The 18,672-nt window shown below is 55.4% G+C and overlaps 1 protein-coding gene across 2 annotated transcripts; it reads left to right on the top strand.

Annotated features, from left to right (window-relative positions):
• The first annotated feature begins 8,452 nt into the window (after nt 1-8,452).
• Nucleotides 8,453-18,430, top strand: ADISSP (adipose secreted signaling protein). 2 transcript variants are annotated; one of them, XM_073649831.1, is made up of 7 exons: nt 8,476-8,605; nt 10,246-10,415; nt 11,006-11,090; nt 11,353-11,495; nt 12,534-12,672; nt 15,580-15,702; nt 17,949-18,430. In XM_073649831.1, the coding sequence occupies exons 3-7, from the start codon at nt 11,072-11,074 to the stop codon at nt 18,047-18,049; spliced, it is 525 nt and encodes a 174-aa protein (XP_073505932.1). In that variant the 5' UTR covers nt 8,476-8,605; nt 10,246-10,415; nt 11,006-11,071; the 3' UTR covers nt 18,050-18,430. The 2 variants fall into 2 exon arrangements, with proteins under 2 accessions (XP_073505924.1, XP_073505932.1); XM_073649823.1 differs by lacking the exon at nt 10,246-10,415 and having other exon boundaries at nt 8,453-8,605.
• The last annotated feature ends 242 nt before the right edge of the window (nt 18,431-18,672 follow it).

Here is an 18,672-nt window from a genome sequence, read left to right as displayed (position 1 = left end):
CAAAAAGAAAAATGGGCCGATGCAAAAGTTTTCGGCACCCTGCATGGTTAGAGATTCCCCATGGAAAAAGGCACCGCTGCCAAAACGCGCGTTGGGGTGTGTGGCACTGCAATTCTGGATTAAGGTAACCTGTTACTATGTTATTTCCCGCAGGGCTGTTTTTTCTTTATTATACTCCTTTGTGAAGTGTGGCTGTATCTATGGATCCCCAGTCACCTATGTCTTTATTATTTCGCCCTGCTGCATTGAATCTATATACGAGGACCCTCTTGCCTTTTCCTTTGTTGCGGTGCCACATTTCTTCGGCCAGTCACTTATCACCACCCTAGCCCCTGTGTATTACTCTTTTATGTATTAATAAAGATTGTTTTGTATTTTCCTCCTTACCGATTCATTGGTGCATTTTTGTTGCCTATAAGTTCTTCATGGTTAGTACCTAGTAGAGCCTCCTTTTGCAGTTATCACAACTTGTAAACACTTTTTGTAGCCAGAGAAGAGTCTTTCAGTTCTTTATTGAGAGATTTTCATCCATTCTTCTTGGAGAATTCCTCCAGTTCTCTGAGATTCCTGGCCCGTCTTGTATCCTCTGCTATTTTGAGGTCTAGCCACAGATTTTCAATGATGTTCAGATCATGGGACTGTGAGGGCCATTGTAAAACCTTCAGCGTGACCTTCATTTCTTAAAGTAATGATGGCCACTCGTTTTTCTTTACTTAGCTGCTTTTTTCTTGCCATAATACAAATTCTAACAGTCTATTCAGTAGGACTATCAGCTGTGTATCCACCAGACTTCTGCACAACACAACTGATGGTCCCAACCCCATTTATAAGGCAAGAAATCCCACTTATTAAACCTGACAGGGCACACCTGTGAAGTGAAGACCATTTCCGGTGACTACCTCTTGAAGCTCATCAAGAGAATGCCAAGAGTGTGCAAAGCAGTCATCAAAGCAAAAGGGGGCTACTGTGAAGACCCTAGAATATAAGACAAATTTTCAGTTGTTTCACACTTTTTTGTTAAGTATATAATTCCACATGTGGTAATTCATAGTTTTGATGCCTTCAGTGTGAATGTACAATTATCATAGTCATGAAAATACAGAAAAATCTTTAAATGAGAAGGTGTGTCCAAACTTTTGGTCTGTACTGTATATATATTATTTTTTTTTGCCTAAAATACACAGGAAATGTGTCATCTTTAGCTTTAGACCTTTTAGAGATCATTTCATTTTCAACTTCCTTAACTGTTCACAATAACAGGAATTTTGACCAGGGGTGCCCAAACTTTTACATGCCACTGTATCGTGTACCGTCATAATTAATGGGTCCTGTGGTGACAGGTACTATGGGTGGGTACTGTTATATCTGGCACTGTTTAGTCTTGCGGTCTTCTGTCGGAGGTGCCCACCATGTTCAGGGGCACAGTTATATCTGGCACTGTTTAGTCTTGGGGTCTTCTGTTGGAGGTGCCGACCACATTCTGGGGCACGGTTATATCTGGCACTATCTAGTCTTGGGGTCTTCTCTTGGAGGTGCCCACCATGTTCAGGGGCACAGTTATATCTGGCACTGTTTAGTCTTGGGGTCTTCTGTTGGAGGTGCCCACCATGTTCAGAGGTACTGTTATATCTGGCACTGTCTAGTCTTGGGGTCTTCTGTTGGAGGTGCCCACCATGTTCAGGGGCACAGTTATATCTGGCACTGTTTAGTCTTGGGGTCTTCTGTTGGAGGTGCCCACCATGTTCAGGGGTACTGTTATATCTGGCACTGTCTAGTCTTGGGGTCTTCTGTTTGGAGGTGCCATGTTCAGGGGCACAGTTATATCTGGCACTGTCTAGTCTTGGGGTCTTCTGTTGGAGGTGCCCACCATGTTCAGGGGCACAGTTATATCTGGCACTGTCTAGTCTTGCGGTCCTCTGTCGGAGGTGCCCACCGTGTTCTGGGGCACGGTTAAATCTGGCACTGTTTAGTCTTGGGGTCTTCTGTTGGAGGTGCCGACCACATTCTAGGGCACGGTTATATCTGGCACTGTTTAGTCTTGGGGTCTTCTGTTGGAGGTGCCCACCATGTTCAGAGGTACTGTTATATCTGGCACTGTCTAGTCTTGGGGTCTTCTGTTGGAGGTGCCCACCATGTTCAGGGGCACAGTTATATCTGGCACTGTTTAGTCTTGGGGTCTTCTGTTGGAGGTGCCCACCACATTCTGGGGCACGGTTATATCTGGCACTATCTAGTCTTGGGGTCTTCTGTCGGAGGTGCCCACCATGTTCAGGGGCATGGTTATATCTGGCACTGTCTAGTCTTGGGGTCTTCTGTCGGAGGTGCCCACCATGTTCAGGGGCACAGTTATATCTGGCACTGTTTAGTCTTGGGGTCTTCTGTTGGAGGTGCCCACCACATTCTGGGGCACGATTATATCTGGCACTATCTAGTCTTGGGGTCTTCTGTTGGAGGTGCCCACCATGTTCAGGGGCACAGTTATATCTGGCACTGTTTAGTCTTGGGGTCTTCTGTTGGAGGTGCCCGCCCTGTTCAGAGGTACTGTTATATCTGGCACTGTCTAGTCTTGGGGTCTTCTGTTTGGAGGTGCCATGTTCAGGGGCACAGTTATATCTGGCACTGTCTAGTCTTGGGGTCTTCTGTTGGAGGTGCCTACCACGTTCTGGGGCACAGTTATATCTGGTACTGTCTAGTCTTGCGGTCCTCTGTCGGGGGTGCCCACCGTGTTCAGAGGTACTGTTATATCTGGCACTGTCTAGTCTTGGGGTCTTCTGTTTGGAGGTGCCATGTTCAGGGGCACAGTTATATCTGGCACTGTCTAGTCTTGCGGTCCTCTGTCGGGGGTGCCCACCGTGTTCAGAGGTACTGTTATATCTGGCACTGTCTAGTCTTGGGGTCTTCTGTTTGGAGGTGCCATGTTCAGGGGCACAGTTATATCTGGCACTGTCTAGTCTTGGGGTCTTCTGTTTGGAGGTGCCATGTTCAGGGGCACAGTTATATCTGGCACTGTCTAGTCTTGGGGTCTTCTGTTGGAGGTGCCTACCACGTTCTGGGGCACAGTTATATCTGGTACTGTCTAGTCTTGGGGGTTCTCCCTCGCAGGTTCCCCACCGTATTCAGGTGCACTGTTATGGCGCTGCTGATATTGAGATTTTTCCCATCTACACATTTGTTGTTCTGTAAGTTCTGGTGACGTCGGAGAAGCTGCGCCCCTCTGTGAGACATCCGGACCACTGGAATTTCGGGGTCCTGGCCCCTGCCCATCCACTATCTACTCATGACTTAGTCCACGGGGACATTGCGCTTCTGTTCTCTGACTTTTCTGCATTTATGTAAATTCTGTTTTTGTTCTTGGCTTTTCTGCAAGTGAGAAAACAAATTCTGCTGTTCTGCACAGGCGACAGGACGCGGCTATTAATACTATACTGAGAGTCGGGGGGATGGGGGGTCAGATCGTCCCCGGGTGAGGAACCAAAATAATGTACTTCACCAAATACTGCATAAATCCTGGGCGAGAAAATGAGGAAAAGGGGTCAAATGGGGAGCAGAAGCCAATGGGGCAACCACTCCCGGGGGTGAGACTGAGGTACAGACACTGCCGGGGGTGAGACTGAGGTACAGACACTCCCGGGGGTGAGACTGAGGTACAGACACTCCCGGGGGGTGAGACTGAGGTACAGACACTCCTGAGGGTGAGACTGAGGTACAGACACTGCCGGGGGTGAGACTGAGGTACAGACACTCCCGGGGGTGAGACTGAGGTACAGACACTCCTGAGGGTGAGACTGAGGTACAGACACTCCTGAGGGTGAGACTGAGGTACAGACACTGCCGGGGGTGAGACTGAGGTACAGACACTGCCGGGGGTGAGACTGAGGTACAGACACTCCCGGGGGTGAGACTGAGGTACAGACACTCCCGGGGGTGAGACTGAGGTACAGACACTCCCGGGGGTGAGACTGAGGTACAGACACTCCCAGGGGTGAGACTGAGGTACAGACACTCCCGAGGGTGAGACTGAGGTACAGACACTCCTGAGGGTGAGACTGAGGTACAGACACTCCTGAGGGTGAGACTGAGGTACAGACACTGCCGGGGGTGAGACTGAGGTACAGACACTGCCGGGGGTGAGACTGAGGTACAGACACTGCCGGGGGGTGAGACTGAGGTACAGACACTGCCGGGGGTGAGACTGAGGTACAGACACTGCCGGGGGTGAGACTGAGGTACAGACACTCCCGGGGGTGAGACTGAGGTACAGACACTCCCGGGGGTGAGACTGAGGTACAGACACTCCCGGGGGTGAGACTGAGGTACAGACACTCCCAGGGGTGAGACTGAGGTACAGACACTCCCGAGGGTGAGACTGAGGTACAGACACTCCTGAGGGTGAGACTGAGGTACAGACACTCCTGAGGGTGAGACTGAGGTACAGACACTGCCGGGGGTGAGACTGAGGTACAGACACTGCCAGGGGTGAGACTGAGGTACAGACACTGCCGGGGGGTGAGACTGAGGTACAGACACTGCCGGGGGTGAGACTGAGGTACAGACACTGCCGGGGGTGAGACTGAGGTACAGACACTCCCGGGGGTGAGACTGAGGTACAGACACTGCCGGGGGTGAGACTGAGGTACAGACACTGCCGGGGGTGAGACTGAGGTACAGACACTCCCGGGGGTGAGACTGAGGTACAGACACTGCCGGGGGTGAGACTGAGGTACAGACACTCCCGGGGGTGAGACTGAGGTACAGACACTCCCGAGGGTGAGACTGAGGTACAGACACTCCCGGGGGTGAGACTGAGGTACAGACACTGCCGGGGGTGAGACTGAGGTACAGACACTGCCGGGGGTGAGACTGAGGTACAGACACTGCCGGGGGTGAGACTGAGGTACAGACACTGCCGGGGGTGAGACTGAGGTACAGACACTGCCGGGGGTGAGACTGAGGTACAGACACTGCCGGGGGTGAGACTGAGGTACAGACACTGCCGGGGGTGAGACTGAGGTACAGACACTCCCGGGGGTGAGACTGAGGTACAGACACTGCCGGGGGTGAGACTGAGGTACAGACACTGCCGGGGGTGAGACTGAGGTACAGACACTGCCGGGGGTGAGACTGAGGTACAGACACTGCCGGGGGTGAGACTGAGGTACAGACACTGCCGGGGGTGAGACTGAGGTACAGACACTCCCGGGGGTGAGACTGAGGTACAGACACTCCCGGGGGTGAGACTGAGGTACAGACACTCCCGGGGGTGAGACTGAGGTACAGACACTCCCGGGGGTGAGACTGAGGTACAGACACTCCCGGGGGTGAGACTGAGGTACAGACACTCCCTGGGGTGGGACTGAGGTACAGACACTGCCGGGGGGTGAGACTGAGGTACAGACACTGCCGGGGGGTGAGACTGAGGTACAGACACTGCCGGGGGTGAGACTGAGGTACAGACACTGCCGGGGGTGAGACTGAGGTACAGACACTCCCGGGGGGTGAGACTGAGGTACAGACACTCCCGGGGGGTGAGACTGAGGTACAGACACTCCCGGGGAGTGAGACTGAGGTACAGACACTCCCGGGGGTGAGACTGAGAGGGGCAGCCACTCCCGGGGCATAGATCGGCCCCCGAGGGCAGTGGATCTACCCCATGTTCGGGCAGGCGGTCCTACTGGTCCGGTGTTGGCACAGCTGAGGTGGTGGGATCTCTGTCCTGTGACCTGCATGAAGCGGGGGGATACACGATGCGGCAGCGGCCCCTGTGTGCAGATGACAGTAACCAGCTGCAGCGCTCGCCACTTGGCTGCGGATTTCTCTCCATTTTTCATCCCGAATCCAAACACGAGAAATGGAAAATGCATCAAGATCCTGAAACACAAACAACAGGCGACGTCAGGGACGAATACTACGTAATGTCAGCCTGGCTGGTGCGATGTGCTGCAGGGGAGAGACGTAAGAGGTGCTACAAGTGCTGCAGAGGAAAGAAGCATGGAGTGCAATGAGCTGCAGAGGAAAAAAAAAAAATCAACAGGTGCAATGTGCTGCACAGAGAAGCAAGAAGTGCAATGTGCTGCAGAGAAAAGAAGCAACAGGTGTGTCATAGAAAAATCAAAATCCATAAGTTATCTCCAGGAGGAGAAAGAGCTGACACTCAAACCCTTTTGTAGAAGAATTACACATGGAACATGTGTGGAATGAGGAAGAGATAAGGCTTTAACCTCCTTTTAGGCAGAGACCTCCTACCGTGGACAGGTAATTACACAGGACATTCTTATGCAGAGGAACAGAAGTGGAGAAGTTTCCCTTGTTGCCAGGAAAGCCATACATCCCGAGTTGAAAGGATTCGTATGAATCTGCAGCTGGACGATTCGTAGACACACCGTCTCCGAAGGTCAGATATGAATATTGGGGTTTATATCGATCCGATATTCATGAGATATGGATTTTCGGCGTCGTAGCGAAGGGACGGACGTGACGCACTCCCTCACATCGTTATGGGGCCACTAGAACTCCTCCAACTTAATAACGTTCTGATGGATGGTGCGAACCAGGTCATATTTGATCTCTATGAAAAGGTAAAATTGTGATTAAAAAAATATGACATCAATATCGAACGCCTGGGACCTTCAGAGGCGAAGAAATCTTTTAAGTTGGGGATTTCATAAAATTCTAAGAGTCCCAGCTCATCCCACAATCCGCCCCACATGAGGTCATCAAGGGGAGGTATGTGGGCGTAATTTAGGAGCTAATAAAAAGCAGACTTTGGGCCCGGGTTACTGGTTAGTACTTAGGAAGACCTAGCTTGCTGTGAAGGTGTCCATTTCCCAATCGGAGTGCTTCTATCCGCTTAGCTGTGAGCCGTCTCTGTGACCAGTGTTTAGTATCTTTTCTCACTCCTTTTATTTTGTCTAATTGTATATATGGTATTGTTTGTTCCCATTTTGTAAAATGTTTAGTATATTTTTATAAACACTGCCTTCCTTTCTGGATTAAATATAAAATGTAATAGCTCCGTTCCTCTTTCTCTGTAAACCGAACCCCTGAAGTCATAAGCTACATGGAACGGGTGTCCAACCGGCCTGTATAAACGCTTGGTGGTGGCAGCGCGTAGTCTTTTTGTTATTGTGGAGCTGGCAGTGACCGTATGGGGGTATATTTGTGTTGAATTCAAAATGTATATACCATACGCTCACTGTTAGTTCTCCAAAAACCGGAGGAAAGCGGCACCGGGTGCAATGCGCTGCAGAAGAAAGCGTCACCGGGTGCAATGCGCTGCAGAGGAAAGCAGCACCAGGGGCAATGCGCTGCAGAAGAAAGTGGCACAGGGTGCAATGCGCTGCAGAGGAAAGCAGCACCAGGGGCAATGCGCTGCAGAGGAAAGCGTCACCGGGTGCAATGCGCTGCAGAGGAAAGCAGCACCAGGGGCAATGCGCTGCAGAAGAAAGTGGCACAGGGTGCAATGCGCTGCAGAGGAAAGCGTCACCGGGTGCAATGCGCTGCAGAGGAAAGCGTCACCGGGTGCAATGCGCTGCAGAGGAAAGCGTCACCGGGTGCAATGCGCTGCAGAGGAAAGCGGCACCGGGTGCAATGCGCTGCCGAGGAAAGCGGCACCGGGTGCAATGCGCTGCAGAGGAAAGCGGCACCGGGTGCAATGCGCTGCAGAGGAAAGCGGCACCGGGTGCAATGCGCTGCCGAGGAAAGCGGCACCGGGTGTAATGCGCTGCAGAGGAAAGCGGCACCGGGTGCAATGCGCTGCAGAGGAAAGCGGCACCGGGTGCAATGCGCTGCAGAGGAAAGCGGCACCGGGTGCAATGCGCTGCAGAGGAAAGCGGCACCAGGTGCAATTACACTGCGGCTGGACATGTTAGCTCGGCCGTTCTGAAGAGGCGGGCCACGCTCGCTGCACCAGCACAATGTCTGCTTTGCTTCTGTAGCGCCATTATATTCCTCAGCGCTTTACAGCCATCATGACCCCGCCCATACGGGCTAATACCCAACTGTCCTCAGGTCCTTCCTGTCAGTGAGCAGCGCAGGGACCTGGGACTAATCTGAGCTTAGATCCTTACAGGTCGCACAGCTGAGCCGTGACGGGACTGAGCCCTCAAATCAGGCCAGGCCCGCCAACTACAGGAGGGTTGAGAGCTATGGTGGGAGACATTACCAGGAGGGGGCGATAAATGCAGAATTGGTGACTTGTTTCTATTATACCTTTCCTCTGATTGTTCCTCACCTGGTTTTGGCCCCCACTCCTGAGAAAAAATACTGACCGAATACTGATAGTGGGGCCGTGGCCTTACAGGCAATCTCCCTAGGCCAGGACCATATTCCGTTATTCTCTGCCAACCATATGCCAATCAAAAGATGGCGACCAAAACGTGAGGAGAAAACACCAGACTGATGTAGGCGTGGTCTACAGTGACAGATGACATCACATGGAGGCGTGGTTAATATGCCGCTCCGTTACTACATCCAATGAGGAGGTGGTGGGCGGAGTCGTGTCGGCGGTTGCAGCCTGGTGAGGGAGCAGCTCAGTGTGAGCCCGGCAGTGACGGGCGCTGGGTGCGGGAGATCTGCGCTCCGGGTCATCATTTACCTCCTGTCACAGGTAAGAACATGGCGGCTGCTCCTTCTCTACAGTCCCGCGGAGACCGTGTGCGGAGATCGGCGGCTGCAGCCCGGGCTGTGTACTGCGGAGCTGCTGCAGCTTCTGTCTACTTATAGCTGATGTCCCGGGATATAGAGGAGTATAAGTGTGTGCGGGAGTAATACTGCCCCCCTGTGTACGGGAGCGATACTGCCCCCCTGTGTACGGGAGCGATACTGCCCCCCTGTGTACGGGAGCGATACTGCCCCCCTGTGTACGGGAGCGATACTGCCCCCCTGTGTACGGGAGCGATACTGCCCCCCTGTGTACGGGAGCGATACTGCCCCCCTGTGTACGGGAGCGATACTGCCCCCCCTGTGTGCGGGAGCGATACTGCCCCCCTGTGTGCGGGAGCGATACTGCCCCCCTGTGTACGGGAGCGATACTGCCCCCCCTGTGTGCGGGAGCGATACTGCCCCCCTGTGTGCGGGAGCGATACTGCCCCCCTGTGTGCGGGAGCGATACTGCCCCCCTGTGTGCGGGAGCGATACTGCCCCCCTGTGTGCGGGAGCGATACTGCCCCCCTGTGTGCGGGAGCGATACTGCCCCCCTGTGTGCGGGAGCGATACTGCCGCCCCCCTGTGTCCGGGAGCGATACTGCGCCCCCCTGTGTCCGGGAGCGATACTGCGCCCCCCTGTGTCCGGGAGCGATACTGCGCCCCCCTGTGTCCGGGAGCGATACTGCGCCCCCCTGTGTCCGGGAGCGATACTGCGCCCCCCTGTGTCCGGGAGCGATACTGCCCCCCTGTGTACGGGACCGATACTGCCCCCCCCCCCCATGTGTACGGGAGCGATACTGCCCCCCCCCCCCCCCATGGGGTTTTTCTATGCGGCGCAGCCACGCTGTTGGGGTTTTTCTGCGCGGCGCAGCCACGCTGTTGGGGTTTTTCTATGCGGCGCAGCCACGCTGTTGGGGTTTTTCTGCGCGGCGCAGCCACGCTGTTGGGGTTTTTCTGCGCTTTCTCGGTGGCAGCTCCACACGGTGTAATTACAGACGTGGAGTTTCTGCTGAGGGTTTTATATCCGTGATGAGTCCATTTATGCCGTGGATATCAGTGTCACATGGAAAGTAGTCCTCCGGTGATAATTTATTACTCTACGCCCCTTTGTTGTTGTTATGTGCACTGTAATTTGCTTACTGTCCGCTGCTGGCTTTTGTGCAGCACAGTGAGATGAGCCGCAGCCCCGCCGTCTGCTGTGTGCATCGGGCCGCACCTGTCTGTGACACTCACATTGAGAGAACAACTTGTGAAGGTGACTTAGTGCTGGGAACGGAGGGTGGCGAGCTCTAAGTATATTAGTACTAGATAATAAAGTATCCCAGGACTGCTCCTGTAAGTTCTGCTAATAGAAGAAGAGGAGCCCCCACCCAGATAACATTGTGCTGCGGAGCCTGCGCTGTCTCGTGCCCATCAGAAGTGTTTGGAGCAACCTGTCGTGTGTTGATGGCTATAGGGGATTGTTATTATTGGATTTGCCCTAAGCTTCATCTACAGTCCACCGTGGTCTCATTCTTCACCGTCCTCCGTGCTGCGAGGAAGCGTCGTCTCCGTCCAGAGCCGCGTGAATGTCCTCTAAAAGGATTGAAATCTAATTTTCAGGGTTTAATGCAACAATGGTAATAAAGCCGCGGAGCGTTCCCAGACGTCTGAGTGCGGAGCTGAGATAATGGGGGCATTGTTCACAGCTCGGGGGGATAAATGACGTGGCATCTCCATCCCGTGTCCTGGCGTCCTCCTCGGGGTACAAGTCTGTGGTCACCGGTGTTTGGGTGAGGAGTTAATCTTCGATCATTGGATCAGCAGCTTTTCTTTTCCTGCTTATTGGTGCATTTAGCGCTGGACGTCTCCCCAATGGCAATGCAGGAAGCGAGCCTGGTGCAGCGGGAGAAGTAATGGTGGGCATCGCCCCCCGGCTGGCACAGGTGCGCTGTGGGTGGCGGAGGTGATCGGATCGGTCAGGCTCCACGATGCGGTAGCGGCTCTTCTGGATCTGCTCCGGGGCTTGTGCAGTATCGCCCGCGCCCGGTACATGGTGCCATCAGGATGCCCCATGTCAGAGCTGGTGGTCACCTTGGCGTTCACTGTTGCTGGGTGACACCCGTCAGCGGCACGTCCTGGGTGTACGGCAGATCCGTATCCCTCTGCCCGGTGCTTACCCATAATTACCTGGCACCGTGTGGAGCAACAAATAAGGGCAGAAGCCTCCTGTCTGCGGCGTCATGCCCCGACACTGGAGCGCCCGGTGAGAGCAGACGCGGCCACGTGCCCCGTACAGGTGGCCACCTGTCTGCCGGGGATACCAGGGGTGGCTGACACCGGATATGTGCCGTCCCCCCGCTCACCTCTCCTGTCTTCTCAGGTACAGGCGCGTGGCCACTATGGGCACCGACTTCTGACGGACTGGAAGGTGTCACCGGTGTGAGCGATGGCTGCAGCTAAGAAAGGTGAGGTGGTCCCCCCCCCCCCCCCCCCCCCCCCCACATATACCATTACCAGCGCAGGCCTGAGCCCCTGCCGTATCTGAGCTCCGCATCCTCCACCGTCCTGATGTGGGGGTCACTGAGCAGCTGCTGTAATGAGTAGAGACCCCCAGTCCACGTCCGATCAGTGGCTGAGCCTTCCCCCGTTGTCACAGCTCAGTCTGCGGGGGGTCGGTGTCGCTGTATGTTGTGGCCCCTGATAACCTGAGTGCTTGTTTATTTCCAGGAGCGAAGCCCAAAGTGTCAGGGGTGTGCTTTGCCGCCGGCTTCTCGGGAGAGGGGTCCCACAGCCATGTGCACTTTGAGGAGAAGCTCCACGACTCGGTGGTGATGGTCTCTCAGGAAGACGACGGCCATTACTTGGTGAAGGTACAAGTGATGCCCAGAGCGGTGGTGGGCCGGGAGGACTGCTGAGACTTGTAGTGCCGAGGACCGTGCATGACCTCTCAGGGACCGGCGTGGAGGGCATCCAGGCCAGGTCCTGTGTGCAGTCCTTGTGTTGCGGGTACAGGTATCCACCTCGGTGCTGTATCCGACCCTCGGCTGATCTGTTGACGCCTGTGTCCGTTGTTCGGGGCTGATTATCTTATTAGAGGAGATTACAGCAGAGCCGAGCGCGCGGCATCCTGTAAATGCCCCTTAATTGCAGCCTGTGTTGGCGCGGGCATTGTGCCATGACGCCTAAGTACCGGGCAAGTACATTAACCCTTGGCTGCTCGGTCAGTGTAAGCTTTCACTATTCTATCTCTGCCCAGTACATCTGTAGGATGATGGCAGGAGACGATCGCTCCTCGCTGACGTCCCACACAACTTCCTGCTGACAAGATGCCATCTGGGAATGTGCGGACGCTGCGGCTCTGGCTATAGAGAAGATGAGAACACTCAGAATTGTTGTACGTGTCCTAATGTTCCTCAATTGGCAATGTGGGAGCGGTGCGGCCCTCACATTGCCCGTGGGGGGGGATGGGAGGCGGTCCCTCTCCTCCCGGGGACAGACATTGGGGTGGGGGGTTTGGTCCCTGTCCTCCCTGATAACATTGTGCTGCGGAGCCTGCGCCATCTCGTGTCCATTGGTCCAGTAACGTTTGGAGCAACCTGCTGTGTGTTGATGACTATAGGAGATCGTTTGCCCAAAAGTGCGGTGTTCACTGCTGTCCCCATCATGGAGCAGATGCCTCTCCCACCTGATGGTCCGGTGTGATCCCGGACATGTGAGGCCGGCGGGTATCTGACATTATTGCTCTGTGTAATAATCTGCTGTCCTCCTCACTGGAGCGGCGGCTTCTGCCCAACATTAATTCAGATGGTTTGGACTTCTAGTTTCACTGACTTGCCGTCTTCTTCCCTTCCCTCCTTTTCTCTCTTCTTTTCATTTCTCATTTCCCTCCTTACTCCTTTCCTCCGTAGGTCGGCTTTCTGAAGATCCTCCACAAATATGAGATCTCTTTCACGTTGCCGGCGTTGCAGCGTCTCGGCCAGAATATCTGTGCTGTTCCGCTTCCTAACCTGAACCTCAGAGTGACGGCCATCACGGCCCTGCCCGAAGGTAAGACCTCAGCCGTTCACCGCCCTGCCCGAAGGTAAGACCTCAGCCGTTCACCGCCCTGCCCGAAGGTAGGACCTCAGCCGTTCACCGCCCTGCCCGAAGGTAGGACCTCAGCCGTTCACCGCCCTGCCCGAAGGTAGGACCTCAGCCGTTCACCGCCCTGCCCGAAGGTAGGACCTCAGCCGTTCACCGCCCTGCCCGAAGGTAGGACCTCAGCCGTTCACCGCCCTGCCCGAAGGTAGGACCTCAGCCGTTCACCGCCCTGCCCGAAGGTAGGACCTCAGCCGTTCACCGCCCTGCCCGAAGGTAGGACCTCAGCCGTTCACCGCCCTGCCCGAAGGTAGGACCTCAGCCGTTCACCGCCCTGCCCGAAGGTAGGACCTCAGCCGTTCACCGCCCACACGTTCTGCTGTAGACCGTGCACCCTCCAGAGATGACGTGTGAGGCATCTGGGGGTCTGCGGCCAGGAGGGGGCAGAACTGAGGGGATATGATTAACCCTTGCTTACGGCTTCCTCTCTCGGCCTCTCACCGCTGCTCTGCTTGCAGTCAGTGAATGCATGCATTGCTTACATTTGACGACTGAAGGTACCGGCAGCAGATGCACTGATACATTGTACCGAGCCCTCAGCTGTGAGCAGGGAGGTGTCAGTGGTTTGGGGCGATGACGACCTCGGGTCACTGGCATGTTACAGGTTAAGCTTTGCCATCCCGGCATGGAGCCCTGGGTAAATCTTTAATGTGACGGTGTTGTTGCTGGTTTGGACTTGCGGTGCCCGACGTCTGCGGTGATCTGTGCCCGGAGGCCGCTCAGACCACGATGTAGTGACCGCTGATATAATAACCGCTTCGGCGCTGGCAATAATACTGTAATTGTGGGAATTGTGCAAAAAAACAAAAAGCCCCTCGCGTCTAATGAGTAACAAGTAATTGCTGAATATCCTGATTAATGTGCGCGGCTGCAGCCCCCAGGGGGGTGTACTCACTAATTAGGGCTCGGGGAGTGCAGTATTTCCTTTGAGAAGCATGCGCTCCTCCATCCCCGGGTGGGCGCTGTTCAGACCTGCAGGCTGTAGATGCCCGTACACCACGTGGGGGGCTGCTTTTACTGACGGATTACTGTTAATAGGCGTCTGTCCTCAGGCCTCCCGCACCCTGTAATCTCCTGTTTAGTGTCCGAAGCTCCTAGGCAGAGTTGTGTGTCCATAGTCACTGACTGCAATCAGTCCCTGTGTGAGGACACAAATATGCGGAGAGGGGCTGTGTCACATGGTGCCCACTTATATGTCAGAGAGAAGGACTGGATATAGACCGGAGCACTGAGAAGGGGGTAGATCTGCATTGAGGTGAGGCCCACTGAGCCCTGACCCCGCAGCTCCACCTCAGATATGTCAGAAAGTACTGAATATAGATCGGAGCACTGAGAAGGGGGTAGATCTGCATTGAGGTGATGCCCACTGAGCCCGACCCCCGCAGCTCCACCAGAGACAAGCAAATTCACTTCTGTGATGACGGCTGGCTGCAGCACAGGGTGCAGTGGGCCTCCCCTCCAGACAAGGCAACATGGAGCTAGTTGAATAGCAGCCAGTACATTGCAATAATAGTTCACACATCATAAAGGGCAATAATCGCCCGTATGTCAGCAGTCCTGCAGCCGAGCGATATATCATAGTCCATTCTTGCAGCTGGTACAGGAGCGCAGAGCCGCACGCCGACCTCCGGACTCTTCACCGGCTGCCGGGACGGACTCTGATGTATGGCCCCAGAGCTGGACCGACTACGGGTGAATGCTGCACTTTATTAGAAAACAAACTGTGTGGGTCTCTCCCTGGGGGCGCGACCTTGTGCCTGCCGGAGGATGAGGGTTGTGATTAAAGGGGAGGAGGGAGACGAGGACGCGGTGCAGCCCTGACCGGGGGAAGGCGCTGCTGTCTCCTGGGGGCACAGGCTGGCTTTTGGTCAGAGCCTCCAATTCAGGTTGTATGGCTCCTGACAGCCCCATAGTCTTGTATGTGGCCCTGCGGAGAGCATGATGGGGGGCTATAGTCGGCCAGCGCAGTGATCCGTAATGGACGCCTCGCCCTTCGGATCATCCGCAGTCATGATGGCGGCGCTCAGACATCTACACTCATTACAGAGTCTGTGCTCGGCGGCAAATGGGAACATAAGTGGATTAGTGTCTGTCTGGAGCCGGGCGGCTGCCGCTGCCACCTGCCCCCATCTGTGCAGCCCCCCGTATCTGCATTTAGTTTTATTTTTGTATTAAACTGACACAATTGTAAATTCGCTGTGCCTCCACGCTGGAGGGTCCCGGCAGGCGGAGGGCATGGTCGCATACCCTCGCCCTGCACCGTCACTCCACTGCCGTCCTACAGTGCCAGCGTGACCATGACATCTGCCAGGAAGTCTCAGGAGCCCCCACAGCTCCCGGACCGCCCCATAGCTGCTGGCAGATAGCACGTTTCCGGTGGAGTCACCGGATGGGGGGGCGCCGCGCCAGGAACTATATTAGGATATGGACTTTTCCGCAGACGTGTGAAATCTGTGGGTTTTCTTGCTCATTCCAGTTAGGAGACTAATGAGCCCGTACATCGTGTCATAGAAGCTTCTGCCCCCCGGTGACTGACTATGGGGGAGCAGAGACGTCATACACACATTACCTGCTGACCGAGATCACTGCGCTCCGGCACTCAGCGGGCTGATTGTAGACATCACTGGATGACCCCTCTCCTTATATACCAGCTGCCCCTCCACCCCTCGTCTCCCGTCTCTTTCCCCCTTGCCGGCTCCCGTACACCCCACCACCCCCCTCGCCTGGCTTCTCCCGTCTTTTTCCCCCTCCGCCTGCCGACTCCCGTCTCAGGAATCTCCTTGAGGTTTCTCGCCTGATCTCATCCTCTCTCCACAGGACACGGCATCACATGTGAGTACACGGCTCATAAGGAAGGCGTCTTGAAGGAGGAGATGGTGCTGGCCAGCGAGACGAGCGCCAAGACTCTGGTGAAGGTGGTGGTGCAGGCGCGGGTGCTGGGTGAGTGCCCCCTGATCAGTGGTATAATACCCACCAGCAGAGGCACTGACGAGCCGGTGATGGAGCATGTGATCACCCTCTGTCCATGTCCGCACATGGCTGCGCCCTCCGGCGTCGTGTGACTCCGATCGCTTTACAACAACCTTGACACGTCTCCGGCTATAGAGTGTGTATAAATAGAAAGGCATGTATAGTATGTGTGCCGGGGACGATGGGAGTGATCCATGGCGTGTGAGCCGGGGACGATGGGAGTGATCCATGGCGTGTGAGCCGGGGACGATGGGAGTGATCCATGGCGTGTGAGCCGGGGACGATGGGAGTGATCCATGGCGTGTGAGCCGGGGACGATGGGAGTGATCCATGGCGTGTGAGCCGGGGACGATGGGAGTGATCCATGGCGTGTGAGCCGGGGACGATGGGAGTGATCCATGGCGTGTGAGCCGGGGACGATGGGAGTGATCCATGGCGTGTGAGCCGGGGACGATGGGAGTGATCCATGGCGTGTGAGCCGGGGACGATGGGAGTGATCCATGGCGTGTGAGCCGGGGACGATGGGAGTGATCCATGGCGTGTGAGCCGGGGACGATGGGAGTGATCCATGGCGTGTGAGCCGGGGACGATGGGAGTGATCCATGGCGTGTGAGCCGGGGACGATGGGAGTGATCCATGGCGTGTGAGCCGGGGACGATGGGCGTGATCCATGGCGTGTGAGCCGGGGACGATGGGAGTGATCCATGGCGTGTGAGCCGGGGACGATGGGAGTGATCACACTTTCTTTTATGTGTATGTACATTGTAGTTGTGAGATCTGGGGTCTTAATTATGAGAGAAAAATCAGATCCAGTCTGGGTCGTGGTACACCAATGCTAATGGTCTGACTGGAACCGAAGAAAGTGTAAGGTGGTCCTCCTACCACAAAATGCATGCTGGTTCTTGTAGTGCTATATCAGCCATAGTGTACTGATGTGACGCTATTTCATTAGGTGCCCATAGATGATACATGGATGATTACATTTTTCATAACCTTCACAATACACACGGATGCTCTCAGCCGAACGTTCCTGTGTTTTCTAAAGGGAGAGAAGAAAGACACTCCCTTTTTTTTTCCCCCCTTCCGTTCGTCCGTCCTCCCTCCCTTCCCTTTTTTTCCCATCCGTCCTCCCTCCCTTCCCTTTTTTTCCCATCCGTCCTCCCTCCCTTCCCTATTTTCCCGTCCGTCCGTCCTCCTTCCCTCCCTTTTTTCCCGTCCGTCCGTCCTCCTTCCCTCCCTTTTTTCCCGTCCGTCCGTCCTCCTTCCCTCCCTTTTTTCCCGTCCGTCCGTCCTCCTTCCCTCCCTTTTTTCCCGTCCGTCCGTCCTCCTTCCCTCCCTTTTTTCCCGTCCGTCCGTCCTCCTTCCCTCCCTTTTTTCCCGTCCGTCCGTCCTCCTTCCCTCCCTTTTTTCCCGTCCGTCCGTCCTCCTTCCCTCCCTTTTTTCCCGTCCGTCCGTCCTCCTTCCCTCCCTTTTTTCCCGTCCGTCCGTCCTCCTTCCCTCCCTTTTTTCCCGTCCGTCCGTCCTCCTTCCCTCCCTTTTTTCCCGTCCGTCCGTCCTCCTTCCCTCCCTTTTTGTCCGTCAGTCCGTCCTCCTTCCCTCCCTTTTTTTTCCCGTCAGTCCGTCCTCCTTCCCTCCCTTTTTTTTCCCGTCAGTCCGTCCTCCTTCCCTCCCTTTTTTTTCCCGTCAGTCCGTCCTCCTTCCCTCCCTTTTTTCCCGTCCGTCCGTCCTCCTTCCCTCCCTTTTTTTTCCCGTCCGTCCGTCCTCCTTCCCTCCCTTTTTTTTCCCGTCCGTCCGTCCTCCTTCCCTCCCTTTTTTCCCGTCCGTCCGTCCTCCTTCCCTCCCTTTTTTCCCGTCCGTCCGTCCTCCTTCCCTCCCTTTTTTCCCGTCCGTCCGTCCCTCCCTTTTTTCCCGTCCGTCCGTCCTCCTTCCCTCCCTTTTTTCCCGTCCGTCCGTCCTCCTTCCCTCCCTTTTTTCCCGTCCGTCCGTCCTCCTTCCCTCCCTTTTTTCCCGTCCGTCCGTCCTCCTTCCCTCCCTTTTTTCCCGTCCGTCCATCCTCCGTCCCTCCCTTTTTTCCCGTCCGTCCGTCCTCCGTCCCTCCCTTTTTTTTCCCGTCCGTCCGTCCTCCGTCCCTCCCTCCCTTTTTTCCCGTCCGTCCGTCCTCCGTCCCTCCCCTTTCTTGTCCTCTGCTTACCCGTCTCTTCCTCCTCTCGTTGCAGACCGCCATCACGGCACTCCGATGCTCCTGGAGGGAGTGCGATGTGTCGGGGCCGAGCCGGAGTACGACTCTGAGCAGAGTGACTGGCACGGCTTTGACTGAGCTGCTGGTGGACGGACAGTCGCCCTCGCTGCGCCGCGCTGATTCTCACACCTGTAGCCATGAAGATGGTAGGGATTAGATGGATCCGATTAAACCGGATGGTGGCTGTAAGCCTCGGTGCGGAGGAGGTTCTGCGCTCCGGTTGAGAGATTGTCAGCGTTTGGGGGGGGTGCGACCAGGATGGACCCTGCGGCCTTGTGTCCTCACGTCTCTGCTGTGTGAGCCTGTCCCTTCCCTTACACCGTTCTTCCATCGCTCTCCCTCTGTCCGTGTGTCGCTTCCGGTGTTCCCGCAGGTACGGTGACGCGAGAGCCGTCGTCTGCTGATCCAGAATGTACAAGAAGTGAGAATCCAGAATAAAATGATTTATTTTTACGTGAATTCCCCTCCGTTTCATAGACGATGTGTCGGCTCCGCTACGTGCGAGGACGGTGGTCTCATGTTAAGTGTGATGGGGCAGGACGCCGCCTGACGACCGGACATGTTGTATCATTGCAGCCCGGCACAGCAGAGACCGTGTGTATTCCATCTGTATTCTGGCCCGGAGCCATTTGTAGGTCTTGGTAACGTCCAGGGGTGGTAGCGGGGGTCACGGACGGTGCAGTCCCCACTGGAACTTGGAG

Source organism: Phyllobates terribilis, unplaced genomic scaffold (genome assembly GCF_046119375.1).
Source record: "Phyllobates terribilis strain yellow unplaced genomic scaffold, ASM4611937v1 Scaffold_1__5_contigs__length_1240528914, whole genome shotgun sequence".
Lineage (NCBI taxonomy): Eukaryota > Metazoa > Chordata > Amphibia > Anura > Dendrobatidae > Phyllobates > Phyllobates terribilis.
This window is presented reverse-complemented; position numbering and strand designations above follow the sequence as displayed.

What these genes read in the sequence shown, in the direction of transcription:
- ADISSP (XM_073649823.1), top strand. An exon ending in ACGGCCATTACTTGGTGAAG is followed by an intron (nt 11,496 to 12,533) that starts GTACAAGTGATG and finishes TTTCCTCCGTAG; the next exon opens with GTCGGCTTTCTGAAGATCCT. An exon ending in GGTGCAGGCGCGGGTGCTGG is followed by an intron (nt 15,703 to 17,948) that starts GTGAGTGCCCCC and finishes CTCTCGTTGCAG; the next exon opens with ACCGCCATCACGGCACTCCG.